Here is a 10,861-nt window from a genome sequence, read left to right on the forward strand (position 1 = left end):
AGAGCGCCGCCCGGCGCCACCAGCGACGCCTAGCGGCGCGCCTCCCTCAGCGTCGCGTCAGCCGCTCCGCGGCCGCTAGTGCCGGTTATTTGTTGTCCTTTTTAATATTTAATTAATAACTTTGCTATCGCTGGCGCTCAGGAGGATGAGAGGAGTGCAGGCGGGCTCTGGCGTACGTCGTTTGTCCTTGCCGAGGAGGCGGAGGCCGGGGCCGCTCCGGCCGGCGGGCCCAGGGCCGTGTTGGGAGAGCCGGGGCTCTGGCTCCATCACGGCACCCCCCGAAGCAACCTGGATGCACCTTTCTCCTTTGGGCACTGAGAGATCAACAGTTTCTTAACCAAAGCGACAGTGCAGAGCTGCCATTCCAGAGGGGGAAGAGTTCATGGCACAAGTGGGTCACACAGACCCCTCTGAAGGGCAGAGAAACGTGTTACTAAATGACTGTCACTGGAACACGGTGTTCTGTTCACATCTTGTTTACTCACCATAGCAAAGCCAAAATACTAAGTGTTAAGGTATGCACAGAATTGTTAACTTGGTTCAGAAGAAAGGAGATGTATTTCTGAAACAATGCCTTGTTTGCATTTCGTTTATTGTGTTATGACAGGACATGTTACATGTACAGACAGGGGAGAGGAAACACCTTGAATGTGAACATGTGCACAAGACCAGGGTTTGTTCACAAAGGTCACTGAGACACTGCAGCCACTGAACAGAACATGCTGGTGGCCTGTCACACAACACAACTCCCTCTCATGTTTACATGCACGACCAAAATAACTCGCAATCTGCTCCCACAGAAGATGCACCTCAAAAGATCAGCATCTGCTTCCCCTTTGGCACACAGGGAAGTGCCCAGGAGGGAAATACCCACACGAACACCTGACCATGCCTGTAACAGGCAGTAACAGAAGAGTGCATGGCAGACTTTGGACACACCCAGTCCCTCATGCAGCTGATCAGTAAAACCCCAAACAGTGGCTGGTGCAGTCACAGACACAGGGGAGGAAAGTGAAACCTGTGAACTGACATTAAAAACTATTATCTTGGATTTTAGAACCAGCCAGATTCTGGAGCACTCAGGCCAGATGTCTGGACTCGGAGCAAGAACTTAAAACAGCACTCCTGAAACTTGAAGGAAAGTGTGATACAGACAGGAGAAAGAACTACTGCTTTTTGCTAATTGTAAGTACCATTATCTCATATTAACAACTGAATTAACTCTTTATTTATATCACATTAAGTGGAAGAAACATGTACCAGTCAAAGACACATTCAGGATACAGACTCTGCATCACAGGGCTCTCCATGATCATAATGAAACCAAAATGAGCTTTGACAAAGCACGAACACACCTATGCAAACACACATCTTTACTGTGTTACCGTGTCACAGAATCAGAGTATGAGACCCCTATGTCTAAGCTGTTGCTAATTTTCAAAATCAATGTTAAAACTGTGGTTACCCAACAGCACACAGCTGAATTTCACGAGTGTATGTATCCAATATCTGTAAAAAATGAGGGCAAATGTTACAACTCAATAAACAGGACTAAACTTAATTGAAATTACTCAAATACAGATGCAAAACACTGGTATGACAAAAAAAAGCACTATTATAAGAAAGTTTATAAAAATTCAAAACTTAAACTAAAAGCAAGTCCTTCTCATGGGACTATCCAGTTATAAATGAACTGCAAGGCAATACTGTTTGTTTACTTCTCTTTTACCAATTCTCTATTTGCAAGAGGCGATTTGAAAGCTTCCTTGTAAGGAAGTTTTTGTTGTGTATCCTTTCTTAAACATCACAGACTTGGGTATGAAAACACACCTTCTTTCTGTTGAAAGATCTAGCAAAGTTTGGGCAAGGAAGGAGATGATTTCACCATAAATGATCCATGAACTGGATGGGACTGAATAAACACAAACATCCCCTTCCCTCAGCTGTTGTCACCAACACCATGGCTCAGGCTTCAGCTTATTGCAGTATCAGTAATAGCTTGAAAGTCAGCAGTGCCTGCCCTTGAAATCAGGAATGTAAAATATCATTGGGGGGGATCAGAACATGCTCAGAATAATAGAAGAGAAGTGTGAAATAATTTCCCATCATTTGCAGTTTACTTTCAATTAGGAAACACCTTTTTTTTTTCACTGACAGCAACAGCAACCTTAAGTGAACAGCAAAGTTTGCTGCCCCAAGGCCTGTCTTGGATCACCAGTCACCTGTTTGTGCTTCTCTCTGTTACATGGGGATCTGGAGCTGGAATTGCATCTAGAATTTCACTAGCCAGGAGCTTTCTGTGGAGCCTGACTCCACAGCCACCCAGCTGTCAATCATAGTCTATTTTAACCTTTGTAATAGTGTTCAGGTTTGGTTTTTCGCTGCTGCTCCTCCCGTGAACAGAAGTCAAATGCTTTTTGAGAGCAGATTTGTGTTTGAAGTCCATGTCGCAGCAGTGGCACTTGTAGGGCCTGTCCCCGCTGTGGATGTTGAGGTGGTCCTGGAGTGTGCTCTTGGCAGTGAAGGTCTTCAGGCACACCATGCACTGGAAGGGCCGGATCCCCATGTGCCCCCGGATGTGTCTGTTGAGATTCTTTTTCTGCGTAAACGTTTTGCCGCACTGCAAACACAGGAAGAGTTTGTGCATTTTGAGATGTCTGAGATAGTTCTCGAGGTGCAGGAACCCCCTCGGACACTTGGGACACTGGTGCCGCCACGAGCTGCCAGAATCCTCCAGGCTCTGGAACCCATTTACCCCGCTAGAAGTTCCTTCTGGGTTGTCACTGACAAAAGCCTGGAAGTGATTTCCTGACATTTCTGTATTTCTGCTTTCAACTGTGGAGTTTATCAAAGAGTGCTGGGTTTCTGGGAAATACAAATTTGTTTTAGAGGAAGTGCAAGGCTGAGGAAAATGATCATTTTCTACATTCGCTACACTCACAGAATCCATTCTGAAGATACAGATTTCATCATCCTTATACCCGATTTCCACTGTTGATATTTCTGGGGATTTTGTGTCCTTCCTTTCTGACACCAAGCTCTGTGCCATGGGCCGTGAGCCATCCCCCTCCTCCTGCTTCACCGGGTATTCTTCATTCTCTGGGCTGTCTTCAGAAATCTCAATTATTTCACAGTCTTTATCTAAAGCCTCATCCCCATTCCTCAGTTCAGCATCTGAGGAGTGGCACCCCTCTGCATCCTGGGCACAGCTCTCCATGGAAGCATCGATCTCCAAGTACTTGGACAAAGCCTCGGTGCACTTCTCCACGATGTGAACCATCTGCAGGTAACTCGCGGCCGTCAGGTACTTCAGCAGCTCCTTCTTCTTGACTTCCAGCGCGCCCGTGTAGCAGGACAGCAGCAGCTTCCTGCCCACCTCTGCGCTCTGCAGGATGGTGATCCGCACCTGCCGGGACTGGTTGAGCAGGAACTGGTCCCGCATGAAGGTGGAGCAGGCGGCGAAGATCACCTTGTGCCCCTGGAACTCCGTGTCGTTGATGTAGATGGACACGTCGCAGAAGAGGTTCTGCTGCCGCAGGAGGTTCATCTTCTGCAGCACGGCATCGCCCTGCTGCTCGAACTGGAAGTGCAGCACCTCCGAGTCCGCCGCCATGGCGGGACCCGCGGCCGCCGCCGGAGCGTCTCCCCGGGCCCTGCCCACCCGCTCCCGCTGTCCCGGGCTCAGGACCCGCTCTCCGGGGCTCAGGGCCCGCTGTCCGGGGCTCCCGGCCCGCCCGCCGCGCCCCGCTCACCGGCCGGTCCCCGCACCCCCGCGCGATCCCCGCCGGTGCCGCAGCGCCCCGGAACCGCTTCCCCGCCCGCCCCTTCCGCCCGCCCGCCCCCGGCGCGCCGTGCCCGCGCTGGAAATGAGAGGCGGCGGCACACAGAGTTAGCAGCACGTTTATTAGAAGACTTGGCACTGCTACAGCGGCTGCCGCCGGGGGACACCGCACCGGCACCGGGGCGCGCCTCGCCCCGCGGCCGGGAGAGGTAGCGACGCGTCGGCCCCCGTAAGGCATCCCGGGGGCGGCGGCCGGGGCTCCTCCTCGCCACCAGCCGGGACGTGCCGGGAGAACGGAGAACCGCCGCCCGGACGAGCTGCTGGCTGCTCCCCGGCCACGGGACACCGCCCGGCAGCCGCCGACCCGCCTGCTTTGGTTATCACACGTAGTGTAAGACTTTTGCCCAGTCACTGAAGAGGTAGCTAATGCTCAGTCCATCGATTATACAATCTCAAAGGAAAAACGTCCTTCCGTCCTGCCTTCTCACCCCTTGCCAAGTCAGGAGGCACCACTATTTCCCCCTCTTTTTAAAAATCGACATTTAGCGTGACTTTCGAATTCTCTCAACAGTTTCGGTTTGTATCACATTTTGATTCTCCCTCCTCACTTTTACTCCTCCCAACGACTCCAGAACCAATATCAGCCCCACAAAATTCATTTTTCAGTTATTTCAACAACAGTTCAGCGGCAGCTAAGTTTTGCCAAAAAGCCAGGGGAGAAAAAGACTGACACTTCAATTTTATCAGTAACTAACTTGCAAAACCTGTGTTCTAAAAGAAAAATAAATTAAGGAAACACTCGTCCCTGATCTATGCAGGAGGCTGTGCAGCTGCAGCGGGTGCTGCAGGAACACGTGCTACACAAGCTACAACCACTCAGAGAAGTGGTGAGCCCAAACCTCTGGCAAACCTAAGAGTTCTAAGAATTCCTTCTTCTATATAAAATAAATAAATAAAATGCCAACATAAAAAAAAATCCTAATATATTGAGGAGTTATTAAAATATTTTTGTAATAGACTTCAGTTATTTTTAGGACATGCAGGAAGTTGTACAGCACATTAACTTGTGAGACTATCCACTTACCAGCAAATAGTATTCTACACAGTAACACACAGATTATGATAACTGCCATAGTCCTCATCTGAATATGCAGCATCAGTAGCAACAACCAATGGATCTAGTCTTTCACTACTCGGGACATTGCAATGAAGACAACATTTTACATACATGGACAATTAAGTTCATCTTCTTCTATAACCGAGCTGCCTCTGCGTATTCCATTTATAGTAATTCTCACTCCATTTGCATCTGTAATTCAGAGAAGAAGCATTAGCCACATTTTTCTTTTCTAGTACCTCTTCTATACTCTTCACTTGTCTTTCCATATAGGGGCAAATCTTAGATGAACTCTACCACCAGTGCCCTTAGATCTCCAGTGTTTCTGGAGTCATGCAGCCATCTCCTGCATAAATCTTTTGGTCTGCACCCTTTTGCCAGGCTGAAAGCACAGACCTTAGTAGAAGTCACTTTTCATCCAACAGATGTGTCCATTGTCATTGACCAAAGTCTTCTGCGCTTCTGCTTTTTCCACAGCAGCCTTTAACTGAACCACCAGCAGTCTTGGCCTTCTCAGACATTCAAATCACCACAGCACAGGGTGGATTAAAAACCTACATATCTTGCCCAAAAATTTTTTTGTGGTTTCTTAGGAAACCTCTTGTTTCTTCATATCGGCTTCAGATCACCCACAGCTACTTCAACAAGCTGTATTTTCCTTACAGTAATATTACAGCTTCATAAATCCACAAAAAACCAATACTTCCCAGATAGACAAAACTTTCAATACTGTCCATTTTGCTGCCACTTTCTAGCATTTGTACAGTTTTATTCCTTTCTCTGGCAGAAGACCATTTTCTTTTTCACATCCATATTCATACTGGGTTGGATTGTTCACTAGTACCTTCCAGCACGTTGACCTGGCTCTGCAAGCTCCTGTTCTCCATGTCTATCTTCATTTTGACGTTAGTGCTGTAACTTTTTCCATACAGTGAATAAGATTATCCAAACGTTTGCACAATACAGAAGATTCTGCCTGAAGGCAGAATGCAAGTGTCAGATGCAACTGTCACGATCAAATTTAGCTCAAAACAATTCTGAAAGCAGGTGGCTTTAAGAGGAAAAACAGTTCTTCCCATGCAAACCTATTTTCTGCCCCAGGAACCTGAACAATAATTTTAAAAAGTTTCATATAGTTAGACTTTAGGCCTGAATATATTTGCTACAACTTGAAAGATGAATGCCCTGATGCCATTTCCATTGCTTACTTCATAGCTGTCCATGTAAGAGTTCGTGTAACAGTCAAGTACAGTAGTTCAAGAACTCAATTGCAAAAACCGATTCACAGAATCACCTTCCTTTTCTACTTCAAAGTATGTGGATTTCTGAAAACTTTCTGCAACATCAACACGTTTTATCGTCCATCAGTGAACTGTCTGTGTAAGGAAATCCTGGCTTCCACACACACAGAACTGAAGAGCAAGACCAACTTCTGATAATGACATACGAGAAACGCTTTTTGCTCCAACACACCTTTGGTCATACCTGTTTAGCATTTTTAACCACACAATAGCAGCCTTTCACCCCCACCCCTCATTCAAACACACTGACAGTACTACGTTTAGGTAGGAAGCATAATCTCAGCCTCGTGGCAAACCCTGTGGAAAAGAGCTGCATTGGAAGAAATACTTATTCCAAACACAAACAGCAGTTCTCTGCCGAGGATCAGCCATTTGATTATTAGTCTATGCTACACTTCAGTGTACTAAGAGTGCTGTTCTACTGGGAATGGTGTGCCTCAGATACATTAAGCTGCTTTCAGCCCGACTGGGATGCGGATAATTCCACGGCACTTTTGAGAAGCAATACAGTGTAATCCCAGAATCCCAATGAACATGCCATTCCCGCTACATTGGATGTTTAAGGCGGTAATACAAGAGGTATTGCTGAGTACAGTCAATAGCTGATATATTAACCTACAGAAATTGTGCTACCTACACCTCATCCCAGGCTCTGTAAAACACTAATGGTCGTGAACTATGCAGGTCACTTCAAAAAATGTCCAAGAAATCAAAAAACTTTATGTTGCTTAAGTTCTTATAGCAGGTATTTTTGTTTCAAGTTAACTGACATGTGGCCCTTATTAGACATCAAAGAGAGACATACAAGAACTAAGGGGGGAAAAAAAAGGCAAAAAAAAAAGCATGGAGTTGTTACACATTGCAGCTTTAAAAACAGATTCTTTTCACAGTGTCAAAAAGCAGTATTTCTCCACTCCAGCTTTGCTTTAAACCCAACAGCTGTTGTGCTTTGTGCTGCAAAACGTATGGAAGATGGATGATAATTCTTAGCTTTGAAGTGTTTAGCTTGTCTCAGTACATGCACTGGTGAGTGCCCTTTAAAAATCCCAGGTGTGCCAGCATAAGAAATGGGTCATACTTGCACTCCAGGCACCAGCCTCTCACATTCCAGAGCTGCAGTTTATCCTCAGTTTGAAGAGCTCTATGCAATGATCAGCTAACCCTGCCAAATCATTTAGGGTTTCATCTTTTCATAATGCATGTTGAGGTTAAAAACCCTGAGAGCTATTAAGAGAGCATTGATTGGCAGCAGAAGTTTCTTGAAATAAGTTTAGAAAGGGCAAAAAAGTGACACAAAAATACTTCATTTTAACTGTAGGAGTCTAGGGGTAAGATCAGAGAAAGGTAATTTTAAGAGGTAAGTTTAAATTTAAGTATATGGAGTGTTTTCAGTTATCCAGTGCTTTTTAAAAAAAAAAAAACGGCTTCTCTCAGACTTGTCCTCCTTGCTCTTTCCTCCATCTGCCCAGACACAGAGAGGCCTCTAACTGTACAGCAGATGGTTTACTTGCAGCCCACAGCAACAGTCTTTCAAAAGGTGTTAGTCTTGAGTCTCCTAATCAGAGAGAAATGAAATAATTAACCCCATAATCCACAGTAGAGACACAGACAGAAACCTGAAGGAGGATTGCTATTCACAGAAAATATCAAGTACGACTAAGAATGATGGATGAAGACCTGCCAGGTTTTGCAATCCAACCATCCGTAGCCTTTCGGGGCACACTACTAGTTTGGGGAAGAACCCAAACCAATGGTTTGCTCCTCTCAGTCATGATCCCTGCACAGGGCAGGTTTTAATTGCTTAATTGACGCAGGTACTATCGTTTCTTAAACTGAGCACAGCCTGAGGCAGCTTCCCTGCATCCAGTACCTGGCTGGCATCAGCCTGCTGACAGACCTTACTGTCTGTAGCAGCGCTACATGTGAACGAATCGAAGTCCACCGTTATGTCTTGCACGTTCCTCTCATTGGCATTGTCAAAGCTATTTTTACCATGCAGCTGTTTAAGGTGTTTCCTCAAAACGGGTTTATGGGCGAAAACCATGTCACAGTAGTTACACTTATGGGGCTTGTCCCCACTGTGCAGGTTGAGGTGGTCCTGTAAGGAACATTTCTGAGAGAACGTTTTCCCACAGATCTTACATTGGAATGGTTTGATGCCTGCGTGCACTCTCATGTGCCGGTGGAGGTTGCCCTTCTGAGTGAATGTCTTGCCACAGAGCAGACACATAAATAGTTTATGCATCTTTAAGTGATTAGCATAGTTTTCCAGATGCCGAAATACTCTCGTGCACTTTGGACACTGGTGGTGCCACTGGAGGCCTTTGTCTATCCCTCGGTTGTTGGGCCCAAACATATCTTTAGAGGCCAGAACGATGTTATCGCTGCCGGCATAGGACAGGGCATAGTTGTGGAGGTGGTTTTGCTCTATTTCACTCGCTCTGTTTTCAACGGTGGAGTTGATAACAAAGTGTTGAGGCTCTGAGGAATGCAGGGCGGTTTGTTCAGAAGAAATAAACTGGTTCTGATCCTTCTTATTCCTAACTTCTGTCACCTCCCCGATGGACTCCACCTTGATGATCTGAATATCGCTATCCTCCATGTCCATGCTGTCTTCCGAGGGCTGGATACAAGGTGAGTCTTGCTGCAGAGAGTCGTCATCTCCCTGATGTTCCTTCAGCTCCGAGGAGTCACTTTGCTGTTCGCACTCTTTGCTCTCCAGCGGCTGCTTCGGTTTGATGAACTTCCAGAGGGCCTGGGTGCAGCGTTCCACGATGTGGCTCATCTGCAGGAAGCTCGCAGCAGTCAGGTAGTTCACCAGCTCCATCTCAGGGAACTCCAGGATGCCACTGTAGCAGGAGAGAAGCAGCTGCCTCCCCACTTCCGAACTCTGCAGGATAGAGATTTTCACATCTCTGGAGTCGTTCAGCAAGAACTGATCTCTTAAAAAGGGAGACCCAGCAGCAAAGACAATTTTATGCCCGTGAACTTCAACATCATCTATATGGACCACAACATCACAAAATTTGTTTTCTTCCCTCAGTTTGTTCATTTTCTGTAACATCGAATCTCCATAGTTGTCAAACTTGAAGTGAAGAATATCCGACCTTTCTGACATTTTGGCACACCTAAGGAAAAGCAGCAAGAAGAAAACAATAAGAACTCTTTTGTTTTCTAAAAGGCAGGTTAGAAAGATTTAAAGTAACAACATAAAGTGGGTGTTTCTCAGATGTTGTTTCCTAAATACACACTGAAGTCTGTTACAAGTAAAAAAAAATAAATCAAGTTTATATCTTGCCTTACAATAATTTTTACCTGTTTTTAATTTAATGAAGCCTGAATAAAAAGTAGAGGTGCTATGACAGAAATTCTCCTGAAGCAGTATCCTAAAGACTTGAGATGTTTTCCACACTACTTGTCTGGAATTTAAAGGGAAGCCATGTATTTTTGGAAGATTTTTAATACCCACAGCACCCATCAGTTTAGATTGTCTTCCGAGGTTTTCTGTAGGGGTTGGTTTGCTGTGTGTTGATTTGGGTTTTTTGAAAATCAGAGGGAAAAAATCTTCAGTAGGACCCCTTCTAGGCTCCCTGTTTTCAATACCTGGGGAATAAGGGAGGTCTTATTTCTTGTCTTTTTCTTTGGAAGATCACTTCCCTAGGAAGTTTGTACTTGGAATGAAGAACAGTGGATCTCCCATAAAACAAGTATCACTATTTTGTCTTTCAACAGTTCTTTTAAGAATTTTTAAGACTACACTGATTCTTGATGAAACAGTGTTCACACAACCCTGCCAGAGCACTGGGATTGCAGGAAGTGAAGAAATCAGAGGAGACTAAATGATGCAAGATTTGGCGAGATAAAATTACAAAACAAAGCAAAACTTACACCTCCCAACTATTACAAACACCACATAAAGCTCAAAAGGAAGCTTTGAAGTTTATAGATAAAAGCAGATACTGCTCTCTTGGGGCATGAAGTATCAGCTGGGTGTGCACACAGGAGTGGCATCGTGCCCAGTGAAATGCATGTATACACAAGACAAGGGTTCAAAGAAGAAGCCAAATAAGAACGTTTTTAGAAGCATCTCTCAATATTCAGAGTTGTTTCGGTTTGCAGCTGTTAACCAGACACAGCTATTGCAGCCACTCAGCCTGTCCCTGGCAGACTGCAAGAGTCACATCGTGAGAAACTGAAGACTAAGAGGCTGTGACTTGTGCCTTGGCACACGTTCAGTTTCCACTACTACTGATCTCTAAGAACATCCAACGAACCCCAAAGCCCCTTCCTCCTCGGGATGGTGGCAGCCCAAGGCTCGCTCCCGGCCGGGCAGGCAGAGCTCCCCGCTGGAAGCACGTGCTTCCTCGGCCTTCACCGACTGCGGCGGCACCGGCTGCTCACACGCACTTCCCGGGGACCGGGAAAGGGGTGTCCCAGCCCCGCCCGGCCGGGAGCCCGCGCAGCTTTCCCAAAATACCCAACCGCGATGCCATTGCGGGAGCCGCTGCCCGCGCCGGGCCCGGCCCCGCGCAGGGAGGGAGAGACAGAAGGGGCAGGTACCTGTAGCGCCGGGCCGCGTCCCCGCGCTGGCACCCGCGGCCGCTCCGACCTCCGCCTACGGACCTAGAGAGGGGAGGAGACCCGCCGTGAGCCGCCGCCCCA

The 10,861-nt window shown here is 46.5% G+C and overlaps 3 protein-coding genes across 3 annotated transcripts in view; 1 reads left to right on the top strand and 2 right to left on the bottom strand.

Annotated features, from left to right (window-relative positions):
- The first annotated feature begins 403 nt into the window (after positions 1 to 403).
- Positions 404 to 10,861, top strand: part of RABGAP1 (RAB GTPase activating protein 1) — a 76,627-nt gene continuing 66,169 nt past the window's right edge. Inside the window, exons 1-2 of the mRNA XM_027688024.1 lie at positions 404 to 515; positions 1,058 to 1,185. The gene's annotated coding sequence lies outside the window, so the exon portion shown is untranslated. The remainder of the gene's footprint in view (positions 516 to 1,057; positions 1,186 to 10,861) is intronic.
- ZBTB6 (zinc finger and BTB domain containing 6) lies at positions 564 to 3,722 on the bottom strand. The gene has a single exon (XM_027688042.1). It carries the CDS (start codon positions 3,611 to 3,613, stop codon positions 2,330 to 2,332), a length of 1,284 nt encoding a protein of 427 aa, XP_027543843.1. The 5' UTR covers positions 3,614 to 3,722; the 3' UTR covers positions 564 to 2,329.
- On the bottom strand, positions 4,749 to 10,855 carry ZBTB26 (zinc finger and BTB domain containing 26). Its single transcript, XM_027688041.1, has 2 exons — positions 10,760 to 10,855; positions 4,749 to 9,327 (listed from the first exon to the last, which is right to left on the bottom strand). Exon 2 carries the CDS (start codon positions 9,315 to 9,317, stop codon positions 8,001 to 8,003), a length of 1,317 nt encoding a protein of 438 aa, XP_027543842.1. The 5' UTR covers positions 9,318 to 9,327; positions 10,760 to 10,855; the 3' UTR covers positions 4,749 to 8,000.

This window comes from Neopelma chrysocephalum, unplaced genomic scaffold (assembly GCF_003984885.1).
Source record: "Neopelma chrysocephalum unplaced genomic scaffold, ASM398488v2 Primary Assembly neopelma1_74, whole genome shotgun sequence".
Taxonomy (NCBI): domain Eukaryota; kingdom Metazoa; phylum Chordata; class Aves; order Passeriformes; family Pipridae; genus Neopelma; species Neopelma chrysocephalum.

Coding starts and splice junctions, on each gene's coding strand:
- ZBTB6 (XM_027688042.1), bottom strand. CDS start 3,613: ATGGCGGCGGACTCGGAGGTGCTGCACTTCCAGTTCGAGCAGCAGGGC.
- ZBTB26 (XM_027688041.1), bottom strand. CDS start 9,317: ATGTCAGAAAGGTCGGATATTCTTCACTTCAAGTTTGACAACTATGGA.